This window comes from Eumetopias jubatus, unplaced genomic scaffold (genome assembly GCF_037043125.1).
Source record: "Eumetopias jubatus isolate StellerSeaLion01/CBP00866 unplaced genomic scaffold, mEumJub1_p1.0 scaffold_13, whole genome shotgun sequence".
Lineage (NCBI taxonomy): Eukaryota > Metazoa > Chordata > Mammalia > Carnivora > Otariidae > Eumetopias > Eumetopias jubatus.
This window is the reverse complement of record NW_028274819.1, coordinates 9079303-9107133: the sequence shown is the minus strand read 5'-3', so window position 1 is coordinate 9107133 and position 27831 is coordinate 9079303. Positions and strand designations below refer to the sequence as shown.

Genomic DNA, 27831 nt, shown 5'->3' with positions numbered 1-27831 from the left:
TTTCCTCGTCTGTAAGATGCATTATCAGGCAACAGAAAACTAGAACGTAAACCCCAAGAGAGCAGGGATGTTCACTAATTCGTGACTTTTCTCCAGCTCCTGGCTCAGTACACTGCCCGGCATGTACCAAAAACTCAACATAACACTTGGGAAATAAATGAATTTCCGATCTATGCATCCTCCCAAGATGAGCTGCCATGTCAAATGAACAGACCATTTTTCTAGCGTTCACAAGCAATTGTCTTCACAACCTCCCCACCCACCACTGAGGTGCTGTACCGGAACAGCTTGTGTTGGTTGGGCAGTGAAGATGCAAGCAAGACCACCTGCTGACCAGAGGCCTGGGAGAGGAAATAGTAAAATGCCTGGGCCAGAAAAGACAGAGGTTCTCCTAGACTGCCCCCCGCTCCGCTCAACCTCCGCCCCTCGAAGTTCTAGGGTCAGCTTTCAGAGTTGTGATTGTTCTCTCTGTAGCTTGAACTTCCTCTAGGGTGTGTGAGATGTGGGGGGACCCCAGCAACTTCAGAATAACACCAAGAAGTGTATTAACCTCCCTGGAGGGTGGGCGTTCCAGGCAGGTTTCTCCTCCATCCTCCTGTGACTGGCTTGGATTTGGTGAGGGGCTTGGAGGGGACCAAGAGCCTCAGCTGGAGCTGGGAACAAGTTCTTCACATTTCACTCCTGGCAGCAGGCAGAGCTCTTGTGTCATCCAGCTCAAGGAAAAATGGGGGCCAGCTGGTTGGAGCATGCAGCTGAAACAGGTACAAACACTGCTGGAGTTGATCCTGGAAGTTGCCACCACTCAGGGACCCATTCTGGGGTCATGCTTCCCCCTCTGAAGGGAAGTTTCCATGCTCATGAAGTGCTGCTGCACCTGGGTGTTCCCTGCCCGGAGGCAGCTATGTGCACAGGGCCCAAAGCTTGGCCCTTAGAGCCATCAGCCCGGCCTCTCAGTCCTGGTACCAGGCAGTGTGCTCACTCCACTGGCTGTGAAGGCCCTTCGACGCTCCCACCCAGAAATGACGACATGGCTAGTAAGGCTGACAGTCTTGCTGTAATTGGGAGAAAATGGGCTGCAGCGCATTTGGCAGATTGAGAGTCACCAGCAGCCAAAGTTGGGGTTGTGCAGGCAGCCAAGGGGCTCAGGGCCCCCTGCCTCACGTGGTGGAAAGAGGAAGAAGAAAGAGGTCAAATTCTAACCCAGATGGGAAAGTTGGTCCCGGGGGGGGTGGGGGGGGCAATTTCACTTCCTCTCCTCACTCTCAGGAAGGTGGGAAAGGGCATCATCTCCCTTGCTGCCAAAGTTTCCTTTGGAAGAGGCTGGGGAGTTTCTAAAAATCTCCTACCTAGTGGAGACAACCTCCCCCACTACCCCCCGGTTGGCTTCTCCCTTCCAGCCACCTCACAGCAGAGTACAAATCCAGAACCGTGTGTGTTTCGAGGGCCTGAGGGCGGTGAGGGGAGGACAGGGTGGCCAGAGGCAAAGGGTCAGGGGTCAGGGTCAGTGGCCATTCTCAGCAGTTCCAGGGAAACAGGGCCTTTCTCCCAAGCACCCTGCATAGGCTCAGTGGCAGCACTGGCCACCTGCCCTACCAAAGGGGTTCCAAACCCCCACGGAGTGCCTCAGAGTGGAGAGGGTTCAGGCAAGGAAGACCACAAAGATGATGAAGAAGACAATGAGGATGAGGAAGATTTTGACCATGAGCCACCGGTTCGAGGTGACCGACTGGAAGTACTTGAGGATCTCTGAATGGGCAGCCTCAACATCCAGCTGGGCTCCCAGCACATTCTCGTCGATCCTAGGGATAGGGCCGAAAGAAGAGGAAACAGAAGGACGCTGGATTAAAAAGAATGCTGTTGAAGTAGACTTACCAACATGAAAAGATGGTCACAATATATGGGGGTAAAAAGTATTTTACATACAATACGATCCCATTTTTGTGTATATATGCTTGTATATGGGAAAAGCTCTGGAAGGGTAACACAAACAAGTCTTGGCTCTGGTTTGAAGATCAGCTCTGCAACTTATTAGCTTGTGATTCTGAGCCAGTCATTTACCCTCCAGACTCACTTTCTTCAACTGCAAAGGACGGAAAATGAGGATAACTCCAACCCTACATCTCTGGTTGTTGTCAGCCTCAAATGAGTTAACAAACACAAAGTGCCCAACCCACACTAAGAGCCCCCAAAATGTTAGCTATTATAATTTTTTGCTCGTCTTTATTGATTTTTGTCTAATAAATAATATTGCATTTGTAATACAGGAGAAAACGCTCACAGACCATTACAGTCAGGAAATCCCAGTTCTGAGACACGAAGAAAAACTTAATGATATGGACAGGAAGTCAGGAGGTAAGAAAATCCCTACAATTAAGAAAACATGTTTCTCCAGGGTACAGAGAAGTCCTCAAAGAAAGGGCCATCTCGGGGCGCCTGGGTGGCTCAGTCATTAAGCATCTGCCTTCAGCTCAGGTCATGATCTCAGGGTCCTGGGATCGAGCCCCACATCAGGCTCCCTGCTCAGTGGGAGGCCCGCTTCTCCCTCTCCCACTCCCCCGGCTGTGTTCCCTCTCCCGCTGTCTCTCTCTGTCAAATAAATAAATAAAATCTTTATTTTATTTTTTTTAAAGATGTTTTTATTTATTTGACAGAGAGAGACAGCGGGAGAGGGAACACAAGCAGGGGGAGTGGGAGAGGGAGAAGCAGGCTTCCGGTCGAGCAGAGAGCCCGATGCGGGGCTCGATCCCACATGACCTGAGCTGAAGGCAGACGCTTAACGACTGAGCCACCCGGGCGCCCCATAAATAAAATCTTTAAAAAAAAAGAGAGAGAAAGGGCCATCTCTTGAGAGACTCCTGAGGAAAATAAAACATTTCCTGGCCACCCTGCGTATGCAATCCTGAAAACCCAATACAAATCCTGGCCTTTGCAAAGGGAGGCCCTGGGAGCAGAGACTGCGGTGAGCTGTGAGGACAGAAAAGCTGGGAGCCTGGTAATCCAGCTGGAACAGGAAAGGAAAGCCTGGACCAGTGGCTGCAAGCTCCAGGTCCTCAGAAGGTTGTCATGGGGCCTGCGAACTACTCTCTGTCCAAATACAGGTGCCCAGGGGCGCCTGGCTGGCTCAGTCAGAAGAGCATGCCACTCTTGGGGTACCTGGGTGACTCAGTCAGTTGAGCTGCTTTTTTTTTTTTTTTAAAGATTTTATTTATTTGACAGAGAGAGACACAGCGAGAGAGGGAACACAAGCAAGGGGAGTGGGAGAGGAAGCAGGCTTCCCACCGAGTGAGGAGCCCGATGCGGGGCTCGATCCCAGGACCCTAGGAGCTGAAGGCAGACACTTAACGACTGAGCCACCCAGGCACCCTGAGCTTCCGACTCTTGGTTGTGGATCAGGTCATGATCTCCAGGTCCTGGGGTTGAGCCCTGGGTCAGGCTCCACGCTCGCTGGGGAGTCTGTTGGGACTCTCTCTCTCTCCCTCTGCCCCTCCACCTGCTCGCATTCTCTCTCATGAATAAATAAATCTTTTTTTTTTTTTAAGATTTTATTTATGGGGCGCCTGGGTGGCTCAGTCATTAAGCGTCTGCCTCTGGCTCGGGTCATGATCCCAAGATCCCCACATCGGGCTCCCTGCTCAGCAGGAAAACTGCTTCTCCCTCTACCACTCCCCCTGCTTGTGTTCCCTCTCACTGTGTCTCTCTCTGTCAAACAAATAAATTAACTATTTAAAAAAATATATTCAGGGTGCCTGGGTGGCTCAGTTGGTTAAGCAACTGCCTTCAGCTCAGGTCATGATCCTGGGGTCCTGGGATCGAGTCTCACATCGCGCTCCCTACTCAGCAGGGAGTCTGCTTCTCCTTCTGACCCTCCTCTCTCTCATGCTGTCTCTCATTCTCTCTCTCAAATAAATAAATAAAACCTTAAAAAAAAATAAAAAATATATTTATTTATTTTAGAGAGACCGGGGAGGGAGGCAGGGAGAGGAGAGAGAGAATCTGAAGCTGACTCCCCACTGAGCATGAAGCCTGATGCCGGGCTTGATCTCACAACAGGTGATCATGACCCGAGCTGAAACCAAGAGTCAGACGCTTAACCAACTGAGCCACCCAGGCACCCCAAATAAATAAATCTTTAAAAAAAAAAAAATGGAAGAGCATGCGACTCTCGATCTCAGGGTCATAGGTTCGAGCCCACATTAGGTATAGAGATTAAATAAGTAAATAAACTTAAAAATTTTTTCAACTACAGGAGCCTGGACTGTACATGATTCCCTATTTGTGTCAGAGTGGCTAACTAAAGTATCAGGTTTCCTATCTTTGGGCTGTAATTTCATTTCTCAGTGTGGGTGCAACTGTCATTTCATACCCAAGAAAGCAACTGTCATTTCATACCCATACTTTCTTGGGTATGAAATCATGAATGGCTTTGCTTAACAAAAATGGATACACAGTAAATGCAGTCTGGCATAAGAAAGATTTTAAATGAGAGTCCATGAATGAAAACTAAAAGGAGGGAACTCGGGGTGGGGCGGGGGATTAGGGATCCGTGGGACACTCACAATAGTGCGGAGCAGAAGACAGAATGGCGGGGCGGGGGGAGTAGAAAATGTGGCTTGGAAAGGAGAAGGCTGAAGAAAACAGGTTAAAAGCATGGCGAAGAGGATGAAGGAATGTCTTATGGAGAGAAAGTAAAATTATAGAGGGAAGGAATCAAGCATTAAGAAGCTAGAGTCTCCGGGCGCCTGGGGGGCTTAGTTGGTTAAGCATCTGCCTTTGGCTCAGGTCATGATCCCAGAGTCCTGAGATCGAGTCCCGCATTGGGCTCCCTGCTCAGTGGATAGTCTGCTTCTCCCTTTCTTTCTCCCTCTGCCTCTCCCCCTCCTCATGCTTGTTCTCTCTCTCAAATAAAATCTTAAAAAAAAAAAAAAGAAGCTGGAGTCTCAGGGTGCCTAGACGGTGCAGTCGGTTAAGTGTCTGACTCCTGACTTCTGTTCAGGTCATGATCTCAGGGTTGTGAGACTAAGCCCTGAATCGGGCTCCCCACTCAGCTTGGAGTCTGCCTGTCCCTCTCCCTCCCTCTCAGCCCCTCCCACCACCCCTGCACGTGCGCGCATGCGTGAGCGCGCTCTCTCTCAAATAAATCTAAAAAAAAAAAAAAAAGGAGCGCCACGTGGCCAGGTTTAGGAAATCTGACTGTAATGAAAAACAGTGATGGTAATGGATTACAATACATCGGATATGAAAAAGAAATCCATTATTCCTAGTAATGTTTTTTTTTTAAACGTTTTATTTATTTATTTGACAGAGAGAGACACAGCAAGAGAGGGAACACAAGCAGGGGGAGTGGAAGAGGGAGAAGCAGGCCTCCCGCTGAGCAGGGAGCCCAATGCGGAGCTCGATCCCAGGACCCTGGGATCTGCCGAAGGCAGACACTTAACCAACTGAGCCACCCAGGCGTCCCTATTCCTAGTAACGTTTAAAGAGAGAAGGCTCCTGCTTTACAGAAGGATGCCAGCTAATAAATGTAGAAGGGATGAAATAGAAAACACACACAAAGTCACGAATGAATCAGGCAAGGACCATCACGGGTCTAAGGAGCTTGACGTTCACATGGACTTGAAGCGTCAGTCCACAGATGACTTAGTTGTATGGTCACCACATTAAACAAGTTACCAAACTTGACACCACCAATAAAAGGATAACCTCAAGTGCCTACTGATAATAATCACCTATGTAGCTGGCCAGCAATCTGTAACCTAGATCTGATGACAAGGAAACACTGGACAAATACACATGCAGGACTTTCTCCAAGAGGCACTGGCCTCTTCGAAGAAAATTCAATGTCACGAGAAGCAAAACAGAAGGCGGACTTGGAGACATAAGAAATGCCACGTGTGACTACTGCCTGGGTCTTAAATTCAAGGAAAAAAAGCTAAAAGCACTTTTTTGGGAACAGCTGGGGAAATTTCAGTATGGACTAAGTACCGGGTAATGACAGAGAATTGTTTATTTTCTTAGGTATGATAATGGCATCGTGGCTGTTCAGGAGAATACCAATTCTGGGCAGGTGCGTGCTGAAGTCTTTAGGGATAAAAATGTCATGACCTTTGCACTTTCAAATGGTTCAGAGGGAAAAAAAAGAGGGAAAGCCAATGTGAGAAAATATTAAGCGGGCAAATCTGGGTGAAAGGAACATAGTTGTTCATTTGTACGATCCTCTCAACTTTTCTAAATGTTGTTGTTGTTTTTTTTTTTAAGATTTTATTTGACAGCAAGAGAGCACAGGCACAGGCGGAGGGGCACAGAGGGAGAAGCAGCCTCCCCGCTGAGCAGGGAGCCTGATGTGGGGCTCGATCCCAGGACCCCAGGATCATGACCCGAGCCAAAGCCAGTCGCTTAACCAACTGAGCCACCCAGGTGTCCCCCTCTCAACTTTTCTAGTTAGAAAATTTGTAATTTACAAATTGGGGGGCAAACGGAAATGAAGGAGTAACAGATCAGCAGTTTTCATACCTTAGAAAAAATAAGAATCACCTGTTGAGCATCCCCAAAATGCAAATTCTCACGTCTCCTATTCAGAAAGTCTAGGATGGGGCCCAGGAATCTACATACTGAAGAACTTTGGACTAAATCAGTGGTTTCTAAAGAGGGTGCTCAAATTTCGATCCACTGGCATGCAGGAAGCAAACAGAAGGTCTATTTAAAAAATTTCGGGGGGGGTGCCTGCTCAGTGGGGAGTCTATGTCCCTCACCCTCTGCCCCTCCCTCCCTCATGTGCATGCGCTCTCTCAAATAAATAAGATCTTTTAAAAAAATAAATACAATAATAATTTCATCCTTTCAAAATCTCAATTTCTTGTACATATAGTTGCCCACAACTTTTCTCTCTTTTGTTATTTCCCTTTTGTATTTCCAATCCTCTGTAAAATTGCTTCTGAACCATTCAACTGAAGTTGCTGCACTGATCCAATTAATTCCAGCCCTGCCGCCCCCTGAACACCCTGGAGCCTTGCTTCACACTTCCTTTTCCAGGGGGCACTGAGAAATAACCACTCCTTTCTTCCTAAAACCCCCACCGCCTCAGCTTCTAAGGACACGTTCCTCTCCGCTTTCTTTCCTCATCTTCCTTAGCCTCCTGGACAAATCCTTCCCTTCTCCCCATATTCCTGGGCCCATGGGGATCTGTCCTGCCCTTTTTCTCACTTTACCCACTGTCTCTGGGCCGTCTCGTCTGTGTCCACGGTTTCACCAGGGGGCCACTGACTCCCCCAAGTCCTTATCTCTAGCCCAGCCCTCTCTGCTGAGCCTCAGACGACACATCAAATGCCACTTGGAGGTCCCATCGAGTCTGTCAGCATGTCCAGAACAAAGCTCACTCCCCTCACCCCAGCATCCATCTACTTCTCCGTGTTCTCTCCGAGAATGAACTTCTTGCTGCGGCACTCAGGTCCTTTGTGATCTGGCCCTGCCTCTCCAGCTTCCTCCCTCACCACTCCCCCTGCCACGTGCAGTAATTCTGCATTCCTGGAAGCCACCCAAGCCCTTTTTCATTTCTCAGCTGGTTTTCCCCCCACGTAGAATGGCCTTTCCTTTCCCTGACTGGCATTCCACCTCAGAACTTGGCTTGGTATCTTTTATTTCTAGGAGTGGTACCTAGTCTGAGTTCCCTTCCCTCCTTCCCTTCCTGCCCTTACCAAACTGAACTATAACTCAGTGTGTGTCTCTCCTACTAGACATGAGCTCCACAAAGACCGAAATGGTCTTTCACCTTCCTATCCCCAGGTCCAGCAGGACTAGCTCACAGCAGCAACAGATGTTTGCTAAACTAATGAACAAATGAAAACTAACACTGAAAGATACTTCAGACACTCTTTCAAGGAAGACTAGAATGTAAAGTTGCATGCAGATGCATATAATGTTAACTATTTTTTTTTTAAGATTTTATTTATTTGAGAGCAAGAGAGAGTGAGAGAGATAACAGAGGGAGAGGAAGAGGGAGAAGCAGACTCACTGCTGAGCAGGAAGCTCAATGCGGGGCTCGATCCCAGGAACCTGAGATCATGACCTGGACCGAAGGCAGACGCTTAACCGACTGAGCCACCCAGGCATCCCTAATGTTAACTATTTAAAACACATATGCAGGGTGCCTGGCTGGCTCAGTCGTTAAGCGTCTGCCTTCGGCTCAGGTCATGATCCTAGGGTCCTGGGATCGAGCCCCACATTGGGCTCCCTGCTCACCGGGAAGCCTGCTTCTCCCTCTCCCACTCCCCCTGCTTGTACTCCTTCTCTCACTGTGTCTCTGTCAAATAAATAAATAAAATCTTAAAAAAATAAAAAATAAAATAAATAAAACACATGCAATGGAGAAAGAACCCAAATCTTTTTTTTTTTTTTTTTTTAAGATTTTACATTTATCCGTCAGAGAAAGAAAGAGCAAGCGAGCACAAGCAGGGGGAGCTACCGGCAGAGGGAGAAGCGGGCTCCCCGCCGAGCAAGGAGACCCACACAGGACTTGATCCCAGGACCCGAGCCGAAGGCAGATGCCCAACTGACTAAGCCACCCAGGCGTCCCAAACCCAAATACCTTTTATAATTGTTTCACTGAATCTATAATAATACTCTAATATTCAAAATACATCACAGCCTGAGGAGCTACAGTTTTTATGGAACAACCCACTAAGGAGGTCCCTAGGTCTCAGTTGAACCGGGTTAAGAATCAGTCTTTTGAGGTCTCTTGATTTCAGGACCAAGATGGCTAGACTCTTAGCACCTTATAAATGGTTGATACCATAGTCAATGAATAAATAAACAAACAAACATCCTGTTAAATAGTGGTTCTCAAACTTGGATGCTCATGAGAACCTCCTATGAGCTTATATAAAATGGAAATTCCTGGAGGTCCAGTCCACTCACATCTATGGAATCAGGATCTCCAAGTGTGAGGCGAGGGGCCTGTTTTCTTTACCTTGCCCAATTAAATAGGTGAGGCTGCTTAATGGACTGGTACTGGGAAACCTGCTTTATACAAATATAGGTGTTCACCCCGTCTCACATGATCAAGAGTGTGTGACTCTTGATCTAGGGGTTGTGAGTTCAGGCCCCATGTTGGGCATAGAGTCTACCTAAAAACATAAGGGGGGGCACGCGTCTGGGTGGCTCAGTTGGTTAAGCGTCTGCCTTTGGCTCAGGTCATGATCTCAGGCTTCTAGAATCGAGCCCCACTTGGGTCTCCCTGCTCAACTGGGAGTCTGCTTCTCCTTCTCCCTCTGTCCCTCCCCACCGCTCATGTGCTCTCTCTCTCTCTCTCTCAAATAAATTAAATCTTACACACACACAAAACAAAAAAGAGAAAGAGAGAATGAAAGTGAAATAAAGAAATGTTCAGATAAAAGGAAAGTAAAACAACAGATCTGGGGTGCCTGGCTGGCTCAGTCGGATAAGCTGCTGACTCTTGATTTCGGCTCAGGTTATAATCTCCTGGGTCCTGGGATCTAGTCCCATGTTGGGCTACTTCGGCTCCATGCTCAGCAGGGAGTCTGCTGCTCTCCCTTCCCTCTTTCCCTCCCCCTCCCCGAAATAAATAAATCTTTATTTATTTATTAGAGAGAGAGCACAAGCAGGGGGAGCGGCAGAGGGAGAGGGTGAAAATGACTCTCCGCTGAGCAGGGAGCCCAATGTGGGGCTCAAACCCAGGACCCGGGATCATGACCCGAGCCGAAGGCAGATGCTTAACTGACTGAGCTACCCAGGGGCTCCACTAATTAGAATTTAGATAATAATTTGGAAGAAAAAAGAAAAGAAATCGTAAACATAGAAGTAAATATGAAAGACAAATTTTTCTTAATTTCTGTAAAATAAAAATTATAATACTGGATTATGGGATTTCAAAGGTATGTAGGTGCAACAGACAGGACAACCAGAGCATAAAGGCTACATGACAGAGTTGCACAGTTCTTACATTTTTTTTTTTGTTTTTTAAATTTTTTTTGAGAGAGAGAGAGAGTGCACACATGTAAGCACGCATATGTGCACAAGCAGGGGGGAGGGGCCGAGGGGGAGAGAGAGAATCTCAAGCAGGCTCCACACACTCAGCATGGAGCCCAACACAGGACTGGATCTCATGATCCTGAGGATCATGACTTGATCTGAAATCAAGAGTCAGACTCCAACTGACTGAGCCGCTCAGGCACCCCTAAAGTTCTTGCATTTTATATAAAGTAGGCTGTGAGCCAATGACGCCCGCTGTAATCCCTAGATCAGCCACTTAAAAAAAAAAAGGCAATGACATATAGCTAAAGTACCAGCAAAAAATTTTTTTGAAATTTAAATTTTGAAAAAAATTCCAGTTGTTCAAAAGATAGGGAAGGAGGAACAAAGGGACAAAAAACAGGAAAAAGAAAGAGAAAGCAAACAGTAAAATGGTAAGCCTATATTAAAAACTACACTATTTTTATGGACTCAAAAGAAAACGCTGAATAGCCAAAGCAATCTTGAGAAAGAACAAAGCTGGAGGTATCACACTCCCTGATTGCAAACTATACTGCATAACTACAGTCATCGTGACAGCACGGCACTGGCACAAATACACACGGATCAATGGAACAGGGGGGAGCCCAGACATAAATCCTCGCATATATGACCAATTAATCTACAACAAAGGAGGCAAGAATATAAATGGGGAAGACAGTCTCGTCCACAAATGGTGTTGGGGAAATGGGACGGCTACATGTAGAGAACGAACTGGGCCGCTTGCTTTCACCACATGAAAGTGAACTCACAATGGATGAAAGACTTGAATGTGAGACCTGAAACCAGGGGCGCCTGGGTGGCTCAGTCGCTAAGCGTCTGCCTTCGGCTCGGGTCGAGCCCCGCATCGGGCTCCCTGCTCGGTGGGAAGCCTGCTTCTCCCTCTCCCTCTCCCCCTGCTTGTGTTCCCTCTCTCGCTGTGTCTCTCTCTGTCAAATAAATAAAATCTTAAAAAAAAAAAAAAGACCTGAAACCATAAAAATTCTAGAAAAGAACACAGGTGGCAGGCTCCTTGACATCACTTAGCAATATTTTTTGGACCTGATTCCACAGGCAAGAGCAACAAAAGCAAAAATAACAAATGGGAGTACATCAAACTAAAAAGCTTTTGCACAGAGAAGAAAACTATCAACAAAGTTCTCTCCTACTGAAAAGGAGAGAAGTTTGCAAATCACTTACCCGATACGGGACGAATAGCCAAACCTCATATAACTCAACAGCAAATAAATAAGTAAAATAAACTGGGGCGCCTGGGTGGCTCAGTTGCCTGGTTAAGCAACTGCCTTCGGCTCAGGTCACGATCCCGGGATCCTGGGATCGAGTCCCGCATCAGGCTCCCTGCTCAGCGGGGAGTCTGCTTCTCCTGACCCTCCCCCCTTTTCATGCTCTATCTCATTCTCTCTCTCAAATAAATAAATAAAATCTTAAAAAAAGTAAATAAATAAAATAAAATAATTAAAAAATGGGCAAAAGGTCTGAATAGACATTTTTCCAAAGAAGACATCCACATGGCCAAGAAGCACATGGAAAGATGCTCACCACCACTCATCATCAGGGAAATACAAATCGAAACTACAATGAAGTATCACCTCATACCTGTCAGAATGGCTAGCATTTAAAAAAAGAAAGAAAGAAAGAAAGAAACAACAGGTGCTGGTGAGGATGTGAAGAAAAGGAACCTTTGTGCACTGTTGGTGGGAATGCAAACTAATACAGAGACTCTGGGAAACAGTATGGAGGTTCCTCAAAAAATTAAAAATAGAACTACCACATGATCCAGTAATTCCACTTCTGGGCATTTATCCAAAGGAAAAGAAAACACAAACTCAGAAAAATATATGCACCCCTATGTTCACTGCAGCATTATCTACAATAACCAAAACTCCGGAAGAAGCGTCGGAGTCCACTGACAGGAACTACTCAGTCCCTTTCTTAACACGTCATCCCACCATAATTCTCCGCGTAGACTTTATCATTACCAAAAATTTCTTGTCAACTCTTTTGAACAGCTGTCCTCACCCATGCTCCTGAATTCCACACCTACAATATAGAGACTTCACTGTTACACTCATTGCTGTATCACCAGCACCTAGAACAGCGCCTGACAAGAAACAGGCGCTCCATAAACACTTGTTGAATGAACCCTGTGCGCAGGCCAGATTCACTCTACTCTTTCAAAGGGCATCAAGCTGTCCCTGCGGACCTTTAGGATGCCACCCCACAGGGAAGAGAAGGTTCTTCTATCTGGGGTAAAAAAAGAGTCTCACCTCTGAATGGTTTCTTCCTGTTCCTTAACCATGTGTGCCAGTTGCTGAAAGATGGAGCCCAGCTCGACAATTGTGGACTCGATGTTCTGCATGGTGTCTGCCCGGCTCTGGATGTAGGAATCCTTAAGAGGAGAGAGAGTGCACGTGAGCACGAGGAGCTTCCTCAGGGGAGGGCCTGCCTCTTTAGGACCCTCCTAGCTTGCCACTCTACTCAAGGCACATTTCAAACACTTGCTAGCTGCCCACCTGGGAGGACAGAGGAGCATCTCCTCCCCGGTTCAGAGCCCAGGTACCTGCTCATCAATGAGCTGCAGCTGCTGGCTGGTCCGAGAGTCCATCATGTCAATGGCCACATCCCCAGAGGCACGGGACTCCGCCCCCAAAACCACAGCACTGCCCCCTGGGGAAAGAAAGAAAAGGCACTTCTTAGTACTTGAAAGCAGGTTCAAAGCCCACATGCTCTGAGTTTCAGTCCCAGCTCTGGCACTTACTAGCCTTGTGACCCTGGACAAGTCATTTAACCTCTCTGGGCCTCAGTTTCCTCCCCTTTATTTATTTATTTTATTTTATTTTAAAGATTTTATTTGTTAGAGGGCGCCTGGGTGGCTCAGTTGGTTAAGCGACTGCCTTCGGCTCAGGTCATGATCCTGGAGTCCTGGGATCGAGTCCCACAGCAGGCTCCCTGCTCAGCAGGGAGTCTGCTTCTCCCTCTGACGCTCTTCCCTCTCGTGCTTTCTATCTCTCATTCTCTCTCTCTCAAATAAAAAAATAAAATCTTTAAAAAAAAAAGATTTTGTTAGAGACACAGTGAGAGAGGGAACACAAGCAGGGGGAGCAGGAGAGGGAGAAGCAGGCTTCCCACGGAGCGGGGAGCCCGACATGGGGCTCGATCCCAGGACCCTAGGATCAAGACCTGAGCCGAAGGCAGACACTTAACGACTGAGCCACCCAGGCGCCCCAGTTTCTTCCCCTTTAAATAGCACATAATAATAGTGGCTTTCTCAGAGGGCGGTGGTGAAAATTAAATGGGAGAATGTGAATCAATAACAAAAATATTAGAAACAGTCATTCTATTGCACATGACTGAATTCAGCCCCGACAGTTGAGAATGTGGAAGACTAAGTGCGGATCATGAATGCCAGCGATCGGGTTTGACCTCTGAGAGAAAAATCCTGGTGTCTCCCTGGCCTGTCCATTCTCCTAAGTGAGCCCTGCCCTCACAGGGTTAGAGGATGCCATCACAGGCCGAGTAACCGAGTCTTAGCCCTCAGGGTTCCCCGCATTGCTGTTGACTTACCCAGGTGGTTGGGGGCCAGGGGCAGGGCTGACACGGGTGCTCGGGAGAATTGGTCCCGCCGGTTCCTCTGCTGCTTCAGGTTCTGGGATTGGGGAAGAAATGCAAAGCTCCTGAGGCCTCTGGGAAGCAGGCATGTTAGAGAGAGAGAGACCCTCCTGTTGGCCTAGGATGCTGTTATCCTCACCCCTCCACTTGTTCCTTCCCCATTTCCCCCTCGGACCCTTACCCCGGTTCCTACCCCTCCTAACAGATTCTTCTTACCTCTGTCCTCACTTCTAAAACTGATTTGAAGTCATTGGACATCGAGGCCAGTTTTGACTAGAAAAAAAGAGAGGGTTGGCCAGAGAAGACAACACCTTTCTCCCTTCTGCCTCCCCCTCCACTGACCCCAGGTTCCCCCACCTGCAGGGAGACCACGATGGTGTTGGAATGGGTTTGCAGGTGCCGGCCGCTCTGGCTGCCCTTGGCCCTCACGAAATCCTGAAGCTGGGCAATTTGTTTGTTGAGGCTATTGATGTCCTAGGGAGAGCCAACAGAAAAACTGTTAACCAAGGGGTCCTCAGCCAATGTCTCTCCCACATGGACAGCTCTGGCAGGGAAGACAGAGTGGAAGCTATGAGCAGGGGTGAGGGTATTTCAAAGTCAGACCAGAAGGGCCTGCTGGGATGTTCCAAGCTCCAGACTTTGTTCTGGTTCAGTCCCCGCTGAGTAGAGACAGAAGAGGCGAAATCTGGTCTCATCCATTTCTAAATAAATGACTTGTTTACCCCCTTCACCCTACAGCTCAACTCCACCCTGTGAGGCCCAGGCACGTGGCCACAGAACTACTTCGAAGGTCAAAATCTCACACCCAGAGCACACTGACCAGCAAAGCACCTATGCAGCTGTCAGGAGAAGGGGAGTCTCCGTGGTTTCCCAGAAGCATCAACAAAATGCCTCTTATATACAGAACTCCTTTCAAAATCATTATTGCAAAAGAGTAATAGATGTCACTTGTCCAAAGTCACATATGATGAGGTAAAGTAGCACAGCCAGGCTTTCTACACCAGACCAAGGCATCCTCCGCTCCCTGATCCGGCTTGCCGAGTGCCAGGGAAGACAAGAGAGACGAAGGAGGTAGCCGGGGAGTGGCAGAGAAAGTTTGCCCAGGGGATTGGGGCGGTGGGGGGAAGAGGTCAGGAATAGTGAGTTCAAGGAACAGGCTGGAGACAAACTAGATTAGTCAACTTCTAGAATTCTTCCAATAGTCCCCCCAGTTAGCATTCCAGCCACAACCACTCAAGACCCATGGATGATATCCACTGCTGACTGGTCTGGCTCTTTGGAGCTGATGCAGCCTCCTTAGAGAACCACGTCCAAACTGCGTTCCACGGTTTCTCCCCATAAAATCTCCTCTCCCACAGTTCTAGCTTAGAAAATGGTACCACTTCCCACCAAAGCACCCAAGCTAAAAACTTTTTTTTCTTTTTTAAGATTTTATTTATTTATTTGACAGAGACAGACAGTGAGAGACGGAACACAAGCAGGGGGAGTGAGAGAGGGAGATGCAGGCTTCCCGTGGAGCAGGGAGCCTGATGTGGGGCTTGATCCCAGGACCCTGGGATCATGACCTGAGCCGAAGGCAGACGCTTAACAACTGAGCCACCCAGGCGCCCCCAGAAGCTTCTAAGTCACATACTCATACCTCCTAAGCCCATCTCTATGCCACAACACAATCACACTCTATGGATCACTTACCAGGCACTGAGCGCCTTGTATCTGTGTGCTGTGTGCCACACAGCACGCCAAGCAGCTTACAACTTTCTTTGTCCTTACACTTAACACAGAAGACAACTCCTAATTCCCTGCCAAAAGCTGTTCCCCCTTCTCTCTCCTTTTCCATTTTGGTAAATGGCACCACCAGTCACAAGCTGCTCAGACCAGACACTGGAGAGCCATCCTCAATTCCTCTCTTTCCCCCTTGATCCATAGGGAGCCTAGTGGGAGCCCACAGAGAACCCAGCTCACCTCCTTCTCTACTAAACCTACCCTAGACCATATCGTCACCTTCTCTCAACATTCACCAAGAGCCTCCTAAATGGCCTTCCTCTTACAGCCTGCCCTCAACAATCCACCCTCAACACAGCAAAAAACGTGAGCTTTTGAACCAGAAACGGAGCACGTCATCCCTCTGCTTAAAATCTCCCAAGAGCGGGCGCCTGGGTGGCTCAGTTGGTTAAGCGACTGCCTTTGGCTCAGGTTATGATCCTGGAGTCCCGGGATCGAGTCCCGCATTGGGCTCCCTGCTCAGCAGGGAGTCTGCTTCTCCCTCTGACCCTCCCCCCTCTCATGTGCGCTCTCTCTCTCTCTCTCTCTCTCAAATAAATAAATAAATAAATCCTTAAAAAAAAAAAGTTAAAAAAAAAATCTCCCAAGAGCTTTCCACTAAATTGAGAACACAAGCCAAACTCCTTACCTGGCTGACGCAGGCTCTCTAGGCTCTGGCGCTGCCCACTTCCCTGACCTCATCCCCTCCCAGTCTCCTTCTCACTTGCTGTGCTGCAACCACACTGGCCTCCTTCGTGTTCATCAAATGCCCTAAGGTGGCCCCCCCTTCAGGGCCTTTCCCTTTGCTATTCCCACTTTCTGGAAAGTGCTCCCACCAGATCTTTGCATGACTGGTTTTCTTCACCATTCAGGTCTCAATGCCACTTCTCACAGGCTGTCCTAGATCACCCCCATCTACAGTAAGCCCCTACCCTGAGGAACTCACTTCCCTTGTTTCTTTAATAGGATTCACCAACCTGAAATTGTTTTCTCTATCTACTTGTCTAGTGTCTGTTCACTCATTCAGAAAGGAAATTCCTGGGGCACCTGGGTGGCTCAGTCGGTTGAGCATCCGACTTGATTTTGGCTCAGGTCATGATCTCGGGGTTGGGACTGAGCACTTCATTGGGCTCTGTGCTGAGCATGGAGCCTGCTTGAAATTCTCGCTCTCCCTCTCTCAAAAAAAAAAAAAAAAAAGTAAGTAAATAACAAAGGAAGGCAGGCAGGAAGGAAGGAAATTCCCCAGGGCAGGTACCACATCTTGTCTTGCTCACTGCTGAATCCCCCAGAACCAGGTAGCTATAAGTCACTCAATAATGTGACTTCAAAAATAAACACCTGAATCCCCGCAACAACCCTCTGAGGCAGGTGCTGTTATTAGCCCCCTTTTATTCATTAGGGAACTGAAGCTCAGAGTAGTTAGGTGGCTTACCCAACATTACACCATAGTCGGTGGACTTGGGATTTGAACTCGTCTGTCTGAATCCAGGCAGTGGTTCTTCAAAGCCTACGCTACAGTGCCCCAATAGTTCATGGTGTCCCCTCTCCTCCACCCCGCACGGCGCCTCCTGTCATGGCTGGCCCAGCCTCTGCCAGAGTCACCGTCCCTTCACAACTGACAGCAGCAGAGCTTCCTCCCTAGCCTCTCTGCGCAGCCATGCTCCGGGCTGGTTTTTTTTCCCCCTGCAGTCATTCAACTTCACGTTTTATTCTCATGACATTGTGCTGAGAGAAGAAGGAATCACAACTGTACAGATTCTGATACAACTATAGGGGGGTCTTTCAGACAGACTTAGAATCCAGATTCTCATCGTCCTTGCAGCCTATGGCATTCAGTGATTCCATGCTCCTTACCCAGGCCCACAGTGATCTTCACAATCAGCCACAAACCTACCTTCCCAGCCTCATCTTTTTTTTTTTTTTAAAGAGTTTATTTATTTATTTGACAGAGAGAGGCACAGCGAGAGAGGGAACACAAGCAGGGGGAGTGGGAGAGGGAGAAGCAGGCTTCCTGCTGAGCAGGGAGCCCAATGTGGGGCTCGATTCCAGGACCCTGGGATCATGACCTGAGCTGAAGGCAGACACTTTTTTTTTTTTTTTAAGATTTTATTTATTTATTTGAGAGAGAGAGAGAATGAGAGATAGAGAGCACGAGAAGGAAGAGAGTCAGAGGGAGAAGCAGACTCCCCGCTGAGCGGGGAGCCCGATGCGGGACTCGATCCCGGGACTCCAGGATCATGACCTGAGCCGAAGGCAGTCGCTTAACCAACTGAGCCACTCAGGCGCCCTGAAGGCAGACACTTAACGACTGAGCCACCGAGGCGCCCCCCAGCCTCATCTCCTGCCGACCAGTCGTCCAATCAACACATAGTGAGTACCTCCTCTACACCAGACACTATTACAGACATTGGGGATACATCAGTGAACAAGCAGAAAGAAAAAAAAATAATCTCTGTTCTTGTGGCACTTATACTTTTTTTCTTTGCTGGGGGGCGGAAGAGGTAGAGGGGAGGGAACAAAACCAATAAATGTAAGTAAGTCAATGACAGAGAATGTTAGAAAGTATCAAGTGCTGTAACAAGAAAATAGAGTAAGGTTAGGGAGGTCACAGGTCTGAGCACTGAAGTACTAAACAGCATGCTCAGGATAGGCCTCCCTGAGCAAATAACATCTGAACAAAGACTTCAACTTTCTCTTTTATAAGCTCGGCCACTGCGCATACTGTTTCCTGTGTCTGGAATGTCCTTCCACTGCCTCTGTGCAAGCCTTGAAACCAGTTCAGATTTCACTCCCTCTATAAAATCTGGAATGTTCTTCCACTGCCTCTGTGCAAGCCTTGAAACCAGTTCAGATTTCACTCCCTCTACAAAATCCATAAAATCAGTGTCCCCAGACTGTCTCATTCATCTTTTCACAAGGTCTAGACCATTTGCCTTCTCCTCACTGTAAGTATGAGTTTGTGGGACTGGATACCTCCTGTAGACAATAAGCCCTGAAGGCAGAAATCTTGCCTCAAGTTTGTGAGGCACGTGCCCAGCAGTGCTCTGTACACAGTTGATAACCAATCAGTGTCCACTGACTCAACGGATGAGCAGGATGTCTGGGGCTGGCTCTAGAAACTTACTCTGGGCCCCATGATAACGGGAACTCATCAAAGTGATCTGACTGGAATGCTAGCTCCTGATAGCTAGCAGCTCACCTGTTTGATGATGTAAGTTAGCTCTTCGATTTCCACTGCTTTATCATCGAAGAGGGACTTGCGCTTTGCCACTGCAGAGACAAATGAGGCCACAACGGGGGAGGTCAAAGACAAGGCTCAGGGAGTACGGTTCCTCAGCCCTCTCTGGTTCACTGCCCCATCTCTGAAAGACCCCAAGAACACTCACAGATTGTCAGCTTCTCCAGCTTGGCAAATGTGTTGCTGAGGTCTTTCCCAATGCGCCTGGAAAGGAGCATTAGTGAGGGCACCACGGGAAAGGGCAGGACAGGGCCTATTCCCACATTAGCTCCAGCACAACCGATGCGGCCCTCCCTCACAGCCAAGGCCACCCGAGGCAAGCCTACTGATCCCCAGACACTGCAGCACCCCACCACGTAACTTCTCTCAACTTACTTGGCCATGAGGGTAAATTCACTACGCTGCCGGACAGCACGCAGAGCCGGCTTGTTTGTCTGGACTCCATTCTGAAATGCAACATCAAGAGGTGACACTTTAGTCCCCCTCCCCATTTCCAGCTTTCACTGTTCCTCGGGTGTCCACTAAATTCTCCCTAGTACTTCCACCAGACGGTTCTTTTTTTATCAGCAGTCACTTAGAGCTCACATTTGAACGCAGGTAGACCCAGGTTCAAATCTTGACTCCACCACTTATTAGCTGGGAGGTTTGGGGCAAGTGACTTAAACCATCCTGAATCTGTTTCCTCTTGCATAAAATGGAGACAATCTACACACCTCCTATAGTTGTTGCCAAAATTAAACAACACAAAGGCTATAAAGTATTTTAGTTAGATACCTCCTACATTGTAAGCACTAAATAAATGATAGGCACTGTTACCATTTTATTTCTCCAATCAGGAAATCAAAGAGGATAACTGGAAAGCTCTCGGAGATCATACAGAAAAGCAGTTGTTAAGAGCTGAGCAGTAAAAATATTTAAAATTACAGTCACTCAGGTCCCGCTTTGATTCAGGATGTCTGGATTAAAACAAGGGAATCTAATTTGTAAAAAAGCACTCCAAAGTAATTTTGAAAAAAACTACTTATCGGGGTGCCTGGGTGGCTCAGTTGGTTAAGCGGCTGCCTTCAGCTCAGTGCATGGTCCCAGGGTCCTGGGATCGAGCCCCGCATCGGGCTCCCTGCTCAGCGGGGAGTCTGCTTCTCCCTCTCCCTCTGCCTGCCGCCCCCTCTGCTTGCGCTCTCTCTCTCTCTGTCAAATAAATAAATAAAATCTTTAAAAAAACAAAAAAAAAGAAAAGAAAAAACTACTTATCAAAAAGACTGCTTTCATTTTATAGATGTAAAAACTGAGGCCCAGGGGCACCTAGGTGGATCAGTGGGTTGAGTCTCTGACTCTTGACCGCAGTTCAGGTCTTGATCTCAGGGTCATGAGTTCAAGCCCTAGCACTGGGCTCCACACTGGACATGAAGCCTACTTTAAAACAAAAACAAAATACCCCCCTTCACCTCCCAAAAAACGCGAGGTCCAAGTAGACTAACTTCCCTGTGGCCACAGAGCAAACTTACGGTAGGACTATTCTGGAACTAGAATTCAAAGTGCCTGTCTCTGAGCTAAAGACTCTTCCTAGAACCTGTTCCTTATCCAAACCAAATATACTGCAGCCGTCTCTCATCCCGAGATACTCCTTCAAAGAGGAGCAACCCTATCCTCTGGTGGAATTTCTCAAAAAACAGTCTAGGTTCTTGCCTCTAGATAATTGACGCACTCCTTTTCTGTTGCTCAGTAGATCCTACAGCCCCCTCCAAGCTGCATCAGTTCTCCCCAAATTATGTCAATTAACGGTGCTGGAGCACAGCCTCTCCCAGATTTCAGTAAGGCTCACTCCTGCCTTTCCCACTCCTGGTCCTTACCTGACGGCTCTGCAGGGACTTGCAGGCAGACAGGAACTCCTGGGTCCGATCCCGGCAGGACATGGTGTTGGGAGGGGGAGGGACCAGGGCCACTGGGGGGGGCAGAGGGGCGATGTCGCTGCTGCTACTGCCAGCAGTTGCAGGGGATAGGACCTGTGTCTTTGAGAGACCCAGGTAGACACCCTGATCCGTGTTCTTAGACCCGTAGCGTTTCCGCGGGATCATTGAGACGCATAACCTCGGACTGTTGTGGAGGGGAGAGTGTCATTCCCCAGGCAGCCTCCTTCCCCACAAATCCCACGCCCCTCCCCCCCCCACACCAGTAAATTCTCGGGCCCCTTCTGCACTTGGCACGGGCTTTCGCGCCCAAAGCCACCCGCAGGTCCTGGGGCCGGCCCACGGCGGGCAGGGCCCCGCTCTCCCGCCCGATCCGTCCCGCTCTTCAGACTCTACCAACTTGGCTCCGGCGGCCAGAGCGCGGGCCGGGGGCCGTGAAGCAGGGGCAGGGCCAGAGGCAGGTCCCGTGGCCCCGAGGCGCCAGCCCGGCCTGTGCAACTGCCCCAGGCCCTAACCGGGCCCTCCCGTATCCGCGGATCCCTTCGACTCCTGAGGGAGAAACGGTGACGGACCCCCTGAGGGGGACACACTTCGGTGGGCGGAGGGGGGGAATCTCTGGGTGTTTATTTGAAACAGGAAGTCCCACCCCCGCCCAAGTACCGCCTTCTGGAGGACTGAAATCACTGATTAGCTAATGCCGACGTCTTTCTCAACAGGGGCTTTCCTGACTGGACGGCGAAGTATTCCCTCACCCCGAGCCGGGCCGGCAGGACTTGCCCGCTCGCCCCAGGTTCCCTTCCCCCCTCTCGTCGCCGCCCCCGGAAAGCCGCTGCCCGGAGCGGACAAGGCGGCCAGACCCCTCCTAGAGCGAGTCCTACCTCCTCTCTGCCGCCTGCCGCCGCCACCAGTGCCACAGTCCCCCGGATGGTCACCGCCTCCTCCCCAAGCGCCGTAGCCGCCGAAATCCGACCAAAGGCTAGAAGCCGCCACGTCACCCACACATAACCCCACCCCCGGTGACGAGAGGGCGGTGCCACGCCTTTTGGAGCACAGCGGACCGAGAGACACGCCCTCCCACCCAAACGCCGGAGCGGCTCCATCCTCCCATTGGCTGGGCCGCCCGTGACCCCGCCCCCGAGGAACTAGAGCCGGGGCCCAGGGGGCTGGGCCAGCCCCAGGGGAGGAGCCTTAAAGAGCCCGCACCTCCGCGGTGCCCGCGGCCGGTGTGCCCAGAACCGGCAGCGGAGGCGCTTGGACTCGGGCGGGTACATGTTAGAAATTTTATTCTCTAGGGGCTGGGGCAGACTGAGAGCAGGGCTGGGGTCACCCCTTCTCCGGCTCCTCCAGGATCCCCTCCCGGGTCCTCTCCCGTAACCCCTGCTTTTGATTCTGGGCTGATTGCCTCTTGTTTGACCCCCGACGGCCGAACAGGGATAGCCGCCGCCACAGCACGGTGATCAAAAGGCTTTCATTCGACCTGCGATTCCCGCGGTTCTGCGGCTCCTCATCGACCCTTTCGAAGCCTGCGGGGATGACGAGGCCACTGAGCTCTGCTCTACCCTCCCCGGTCCAACCTCCTGGGCGGTCCCGGTCGGGGCAGCCCCTTCTCCTGCTCCCCGGGCCCGTTGGTGTGTCTTGGGTCCCACCTTCGCCTTCCTCCGACTCGGCCTCCTTGGCCGGCTCATCGGAGATCTGAAAGTCCTTGTTTTGGCAGCAGCCCATACCCCCGAGCGGCCCCGAACTCCGTGCCACCCTCGCCAGCCCGCCAGGCTCCCGGCCTTGCTTTTGTGACGTCAGATACCCCACTGCACCAGCGCTGGGAGCAGCCACCCCTTTTTCCTTTCTCCCATCACAAAAGGCTCAGGGTCATGGTGAGTGCTGAGATATTTATTTACAAAGTGAGCACAGGCTCTTCAGGGGCTGGTGGACCCAGGCCGCTGCTTTTTTCTCCGTCTGGTTTGGAGAGCCCCTTGGGTCGGCTCCAAATCAGGGAGCTTCCGCTTGGCAGCTGCCTCCAAGGAGGCCCAAAGTTGATCTGTCTCTGTGTCTTCTGGGGGCGCCTTTTTGGCCTCTTGGGGCTCTTGGGGCTCATCCTGGTGGGTGGGAGAAAACTTAAGAGGAATCAGGGGCACAGTAACATGCAGAGGGAAGGAGGATCTGGCTGGGAAATAATCTTTTATTTCCTGCTCCCGGACACTATTCCCATCCATGCTCCTTTATCAGCCCTTGGCAGTAACCCTGTCAGGATTATAACTATTGTTTAAGATTTTATTTATTTGACAGAGAGAGAGAGGGAGCGCCCACAAGTAGGGGTGCAGCAGGCAGAGGGAGAGGGAGAAGCAGGCTCCGCGCTGAGCAGAGAGCCTGATGTGGGGCTCGATCCCAGCATCCTGGGATCACGACCCGAGCTGAAGGCAGACGCTTAACCGACTGAGCTACCCAGGCACCCCAGGATTACAACTATTAACACCCCTCAGAGAAGTTTATTAACTTGACAGACAGTTCCAGGTCTGTGTTCCAGCCGCTACTTTTTTCTCTCCCCAGGGAAATGCTCACATCTGTGCCCTTGCTCCCACCATTCCCAGACCCAACTGCTTACCTCCCAGTTATCCCTGCCTGACAAGAGAAGGCAGTTCAGTTGAGACTTGAGATAAACCTGCAAAAGATCAGGGGCCTTAAGGAGTCGAGCAAACTGAAACAGAAACACGGATGGGGAGACATGAGGCAGCCAGCTCTCACCTTATGCTCCAGACCCCGTGGATTCCGGATCCTGTGTACCCTCAAGACTCTGTCCAAGCCACAGGAGGCTAGTAGGGGCTTTGAAGGGTGGCACTGTAATCCTCGGACACTGCCTGCCAACCCCTTCAGACAGCCTAGGAGGCGCCCTGGAGAAGGGAGGGGGGAAGGCATCAGCACGAGCTGGCCAGCCAACAACCATTAAATGTTTCTATCTTTCTTTCTTTTTTTTTTTTTTTGACAGAGGGAGAGAGAGTGAGTGCTCGTGTACAGGAGGGGCAGAGAGAGAGAGAATCTTAGACAGGGCTCCACATCCAGTGTGGAGCCCATTCTGGGGCTTGATCCCACAACCCTGAGATAATGACCTGAGCCGAAATCAAGAGTTGGATGCTTAACGAAACGAGCCACCCAGGCGCCCCAGTTGTTTACTGTCTCAATCACTTTATGTTTCAGTATTTATTCCTCAACGTAACGCCGGGACAGGAGTTATCACTGGTATCTCCATTTTACATGGAAAGGAACTAGGAGTCACAAGGAGTTGAAGTAACTTGTCCAAGACCCCATAGCTTCTGGTGAAACCAGGATTTGAACCCAGGCAACAGGCACCTGAATGAGGGCTCAACCACTCCCCTGCACCCCGTCAGACGGCATCCTGCATTTCCTCCCACGCCCTGCCCTCCTTCAAGGCTCCCTGGCCCACTCACCTTGCCGAAGGTCAATTTCTGCCAGCTGCCCGTGAGTGTTCCCCACGATCACTGAACTATGGAGGGGGCCAGAGCGAGTGCGGTCAGCAGGGGCCTTCTGGAGTCCTCTCTGAGCCGCCCCCACCTTGTCCTCGCAACACTTACTTGGCCCCAGGAGTGAGGGTCATGGCTGTAAGCGGGTACTCTCCATAGGTGGCCTCCAGGACTGGCCGGCGCTGGGGGGAGGCTGGATCATAGACACGGACCTGGAAAACACCGAGGCATCACAAGGCCAGCCCACCCCCGCCCCTGGCTTCTCCACATCTTTACCCCCTCCTTCACACACCGCTTTCTTGTTTATGACCGACTCTTAGAGAAACTTTCTCATCTGAAATGTACCCCCTCTTCTCTGAGTGTTAGGGAGGAGTGGGTAGAGGAGACCTGCTTAGGAGCATGAATGGTCCGCATGTGTGAGCATTCCATCCCTCCAGACTCCCACCTTGGGATGAAAAAGCAAGCCAGTCCAACTGTCAAAGAGTACTGCATTTCAGAGAAATTTAACCTGAACAACAGAGGAGAGAGGAAGCCCTCAGGGTGCGTTTTGAATAGAGGCATATCACCAAGATCAGATGTCATTATGCAGGAGTAAAGGAAATGGGGCAAATATAGTGACCCAATCCTGCCTGGGTCTTAGGACTTCAAGTGAGGCCAGCTGTAAAGATCCCCAGCTGGACCCTCGCTCCCTTCCTCCCTCCTATAAAGCCAAGGAGCTGAGGCTGGAGAGTAAAGGGTCAGGCCTGGGTCCCAAAGCAAATCAGAGGCTGCATCAAGACCAGAACCCAGTTCTCTTGACACCCAGTGTCCTCTCATCACACCTGTACCCTGTGCTCCTACTGTGAAAAGGGCACTCTCTTCTTTTCTCCTCCCAGGTGGGAAGCAAAGGAAGGCTCACAGTCCAGAACACTCATCCAAGGATGCACTAAAAGGTCACTGGCTCAGCCACAGGGCTGGGACGGATGGAGGAAATGCTGCTTCTAACTCAGGGACAGAGCCTGGTGAGAAGGGCAGCTGTGCGAAACGATGAGGACTGAGCCTGTGCAGGGAGGCTGTTTCTCCAGGAGGCTGCTGAAGCCCGGCAAGGGTGAGACGGTGCCTCACCTGGTGGTACCCTGTGCAGGTGACAAGCTTCTGAGACCCAGGGAGGAACTGTATGTCCTGATCCCAGATGGGAACCCGCAGGTCAAGCCAGTCGTTCCGTACCTGGTGGGGGGTGGAGAGATGGGGGACAGGTTGTGGGAGGCTCACAGGCTCTTTCCTGCAGCCCGTCAGCAACATCCCCTAAAGCCCATCTGGTCTCTGACTCAGTCAGTGGCCTCAGCCTCCCTGGACCTCAGCCCCAGCCCATCCCACCCCTGTCACTTACATTCTTGGCCCTGAACACAGGCTCCTCAGACCCCTGTAGGTCCCACACCTTCAAAGCATGCTCTTTCCCACCCGTGGCAACCATGTGGGGGTGTGCCGGGTCTTGGCGCATCCTACACACCCCGGGACCCACACTCAGTTCCAGGAGCTGAAAAGAACAGGAGATGAGAAGGGAGATGAGAAGCAGTTCCAGAGTCTTTAAATCTCTTCCCCCAAAGCCCTCACTTGGTTCCTACCCTGGCCCCCATCTTCCCCAACCATCACCAGCAAGGCAGGGGAACCTTACTGGGTCAGAGGATGCCTCCTTGTCATTGTCACGCCAGACTTGGATAATCCCAGATTCCACACATGTGATAAGGGTGCTGCAGGCAGCGGGAGGACAGAGTTAGTTTAAAAAAAAAAAAAAAAGTGTAAAAGTCTGCTCCAGGCCCCAGTTGACCCACCCCCAGATTCACATTAACGAGACTTTCTCCTTTCAGGTCTGTTATTTAATATACTCGATGGGGGGAGGGGTTACCAGTTTTGGAAGTGAGGCAACTAAAGCTCTGAGAAATGACAAGATTTGCCCACACAACTAAACGTCAGAACCAGAGCTGGAAATCAAGTCTGTGATACTCCAAAGCAAAGTGCCTTTGCTATTCCGCAGCTACATCTGGGGGCACCTGCCCTGCTGGTCTTTCTCAATCTTGAGTGGCTCACCAGGAGTCAGGATCAGTAGCTATGAAAGGACTGAAGTGGGACGGTCTAAATTTAGGGTCTGGCCAAGGTCAAACACCAGCTTCTCTCCAGTTCCCAGTTCAGGGTCCCAGACACTAAATGTTGATCTGTCCCTCAAAGTACACACCCCTCCCATGAAGCCCAAGCAAGTCTCTCCCAGGATCTGTAGAGTCTGAGCCTATGTTCTTTCTCACATCTGCCCACCTTCACCTCAGTTCAGGCTGTGTTGTTTGCTTGGGCTGTGGCAACAGCCTCCCAACTGCTCTTTCCAATCCATTCTCCACACCCCTCCTTACTCAAAACCCAATACCCCACCACCACCTACCCAATCACAAGTGCAAATCTCTCAGCCTGGCTCTGAAAGCCCTTTACATATAATCCCTACCTATCTTGTCCATCTTGTATTAAAATGCATCCTTGGCTTCAACCCCTAAATGCTGTTTATCTTTCCCAAAATATGGTGTAACCTGACACCAATCCTGGCCTCTGCCCAGGCAGTAGCCTCTTTCTAGAATGCACTTACCCCTTTCTCCTCCTGTCAAAATTCTGCCCATCCTGCATGGCCCAGTACAAATGTCTCACCCGCAGACACTTCTAGATCTCACTTGTCGGAACATCACCAAACCTACACAGCCTATTCACAGCCTTCTCCATCTTTGGAAGAAAGCTAGGCCAGTTACCTAACCGCTAGCACTTTCCTATCCTTTACTTTGGGAACTTCACCATATTGTTGGTAACTGTAGTGTCAGTTTTCAAACACACTCTAAACTATTAAACGATTTGCTCAGGGTCATCCAAAACGCTATGGAGCCAGGATGCAAAACCCCTGCGGATGCAAACTCCATGAAGGTACCTACTTCATGTGTCTGGTTTACCTGCAGCCCGTGCATTTCGCCCAATGCCTGTTACTCAGCAGGTGTTCAATAAACGCTTGTTATAGGCAGGACACAGGTCCCTGTCACCCAGCCCCGGCCCGTGTCACTATGGGTTGATCGTCATTATATGCCCTTCCTGAGGGAGCCTCCACGCTCTCCCTGCGACCTGAGCGTTCAGCGACGTGCTCAGTCTTACCCGTCGACCTGGGCGAGACCTCGGAACGTGCCCTCCCCGCCAGGGCAGTGCTTCTGGCCCCGGAATCGGCCCTCCTCGGTGCTGAAGTACCTCACCGTTCTGTCGGCGCAACCCACCAGGATCTGCGGGCAAAGGAGCGCAAGATGAAGATCAAAGCGAGGCTGCCGCACCTTGGCCCCCCAGCTCGGGACCGAACAGCGGCCGTTCACCTGAGTCTCGCCGCCCGCGCCCCAGCACAGGGCGCTCACCGCCTCCTCGCGCCGCGGCTGTCCTGCCGCCGTGAAGTTCGCCGCCTGTTTGCGCTGAAGGTTCACCCCTGCGGGAGGCGGGTGTCAGTCGCGCCGCAGTCGCGAGCGGGGGATATCCCCCCCCCCACTTCCCGACGCCCGGTCCAGCCACCAACCTTTCAGGATCCCAGTCTCGGTGCCCACCCATACATGGTTCCAGCGTGCCCCAGCAGCCGCCATAGCGGGACGCGGCAGCCCACGGCGCGTACTTCCGGCGCAGTGTTGGCGTCACCAGCGCGCGCCGAGCCCCATCGGGAGGACCGCCCTCTCCTGGAGTTTAAGGAGCCGGAAGGAAAGAACCTGGCTGGTTCCGTGGGAAGAGTTTGCGACTTTTGATCTCGGTGTCTTGAGTTTGAGCCCCCAGGTTGGGTGTAGAG

At 50.5% G+C, this 27831-nt stretch overlaps 3 protein-coding genes across 8 annotated transcripts; all 3 read right to left on the bottom strand.

The window, feature by feature from the left end:
* Nucleotides 1-1035: 1035 nt before the first annotated feature.
* Nucleotides 1036-21547, bottom strand: STX5 (syntaxin 5). 4 transcript variants are annotated; one of them, XM_028118297.2, is made up of 11 exons: nt 21417-21547; nt 20482-20725; nt 19007-19077; nt 18780-18835; nt 18593-18663; nt 13990-14106; nt 13849-13905; nt 13588-13669; nt 12584-12690; nt 12291-12412; nt 1036-1799 (listed from the first exon to the last, which is right to left on the bottom strand). In XM_028118297.2, exons 2-11 carry the CDS (start codon nt 20704-20706, stop codon nt 1640-1642), a joined length of 1068 nt encoding a protein of 355 aa, XP_027974098.1. In that variant the 5' UTR covers nt 20707-20725; nt 21417-21547; the 3' UTR covers nt 1036-1639. The 4 variants fall into 4 exon arrangements, with proteins under 4 accessions (XP_027974098.1, XP_027974102.1, XP_027974099.1 ...); XM_028118301.2 differs by having other exon boundaries at nt 20482-20573; nt 21417-21545; XM_028118298.1 differs by lacking the exon at nt 21417-21547 and adding an exon at nt 20935-21186.
* A 314-nt stretch (nt 21548-21861) lies between these two features.
* TEX54 (testis expressed 54) lies at nt 21862-22260 on the bottom strand. 2 transcript variants are annotated; one of them, XM_088017995.1, is made up of 2 exons: nt 22185-22260; nt 21862-22061 (listed from the first exon to the last, which is right to left on the bottom strand). In XM_088017995.1, the coding sequence occupies exons 1-2, from the start codon at nt 22258-22260 to the stop codon at nt 21862-21864; spliced, it is 276 nt and encodes a 91-aa protein (XP_087874121.1). The 2 variants fall into 2 exon arrangements, with proteins under 2 accessions (XP_087874121.1, XP_087874122.1); XM_088017996.1 differs by having other exon boundaries at nt 21862-22052; nt 22194-22260.
* Nucleotides 22261-22410: 150 nt separating this feature from the next.
* On the bottom strand, nt 22411-27681 carry WDR74 (WD repeat domain 74). Of its 2 annotated transcripts, none has more exons than XM_028118295.2 (11): nt 27571-27681; nt 27377-27483; nt 27168-27289; nt 25666-25741; nt 25381-25527; nt 25116-25217; nt 24123-24223; nt 23979-24034; nt 23278-23423; nt 23138-23194; nt 22411-22649 (listed from the first exon to the last, which is right to left on the bottom strand). In XM_028118295.2, exons 1-11 carry the CDS (start codon nt 27632-27634, stop codon nt 22452-22454), a joined length of 1176 nt encoding a protein of 391 aa, XP_027974096.1. In that variant the 5' UTR covers nt 27635-27681; the 3' UTR covers nt 22411-22451. The 2 variants fall into 2 exon arrangements, with proteins under 2 accessions (XP_027974096.1, XP_027974097.1); XM_028118296.2 differs by having other exon boundaries at nt 22411-22631; nt 27571-27680.
* Between the last annotated feature and the right edge of the window lie 150 nt (nt 27682-27831).

Coding starts and splice junctions, on each gene's coding strand:
- STX5 (XM_028118297.2), bottom strand. CDS start 20,706: ATGATCCCGCGGAAACGCTACGGGTCTAAGAACACGGATCAGGGTGTC. Junction 18,836..19,006: donor GAATTTACCCTCATGGCCAA/GTAAGTTGAGAG, acceptor GCTCCTTTCCAG/GCGCATTGGGAAAGACCTCA. Junction 18,664..18,779: donor GCTGGAGAAGCTGACAATCT/GTGAGTGTTCTT, acceptor TTGTCTCTGCAG/TGGCAAAGCGCAAGTCCCTC.
- TEX54 (XM_088017995.1), bottom strand. CDS start 22,260: ATGGGCTGCTGCCAAAACAAGGACTTTCAGATCTCCGATGAGCCGGCC. Junction 22,062..22,184: donor CGAGTCGGAGGAAGGCGAAG/GTGGGACCCAAG, acceptor TCATCCCCGCAG/GCTTCGAAAGGGTCGATGAG.
- WDR74 (XM_028118295.2), bottom strand. CDS start 27,634: ATGGCGGCTGCTGGGGCACGCTGGAACCATGTATGGGTGGGCACCGAG. Junction 25,742..27,167: donor GGTCTCGCCCAGGTCGACGG/GTAAGACTGAGC, acceptor CGCTGCCTGCAG/CACCCTTATCACATGTGTGG. Junction 25,218..25,380: donor CTGTGTTCAGGGCCAAGAAT/GTAAGTGACAGG, acceptor ACCCCCCACCAG/GTACGGAACGACTGGCTTGA.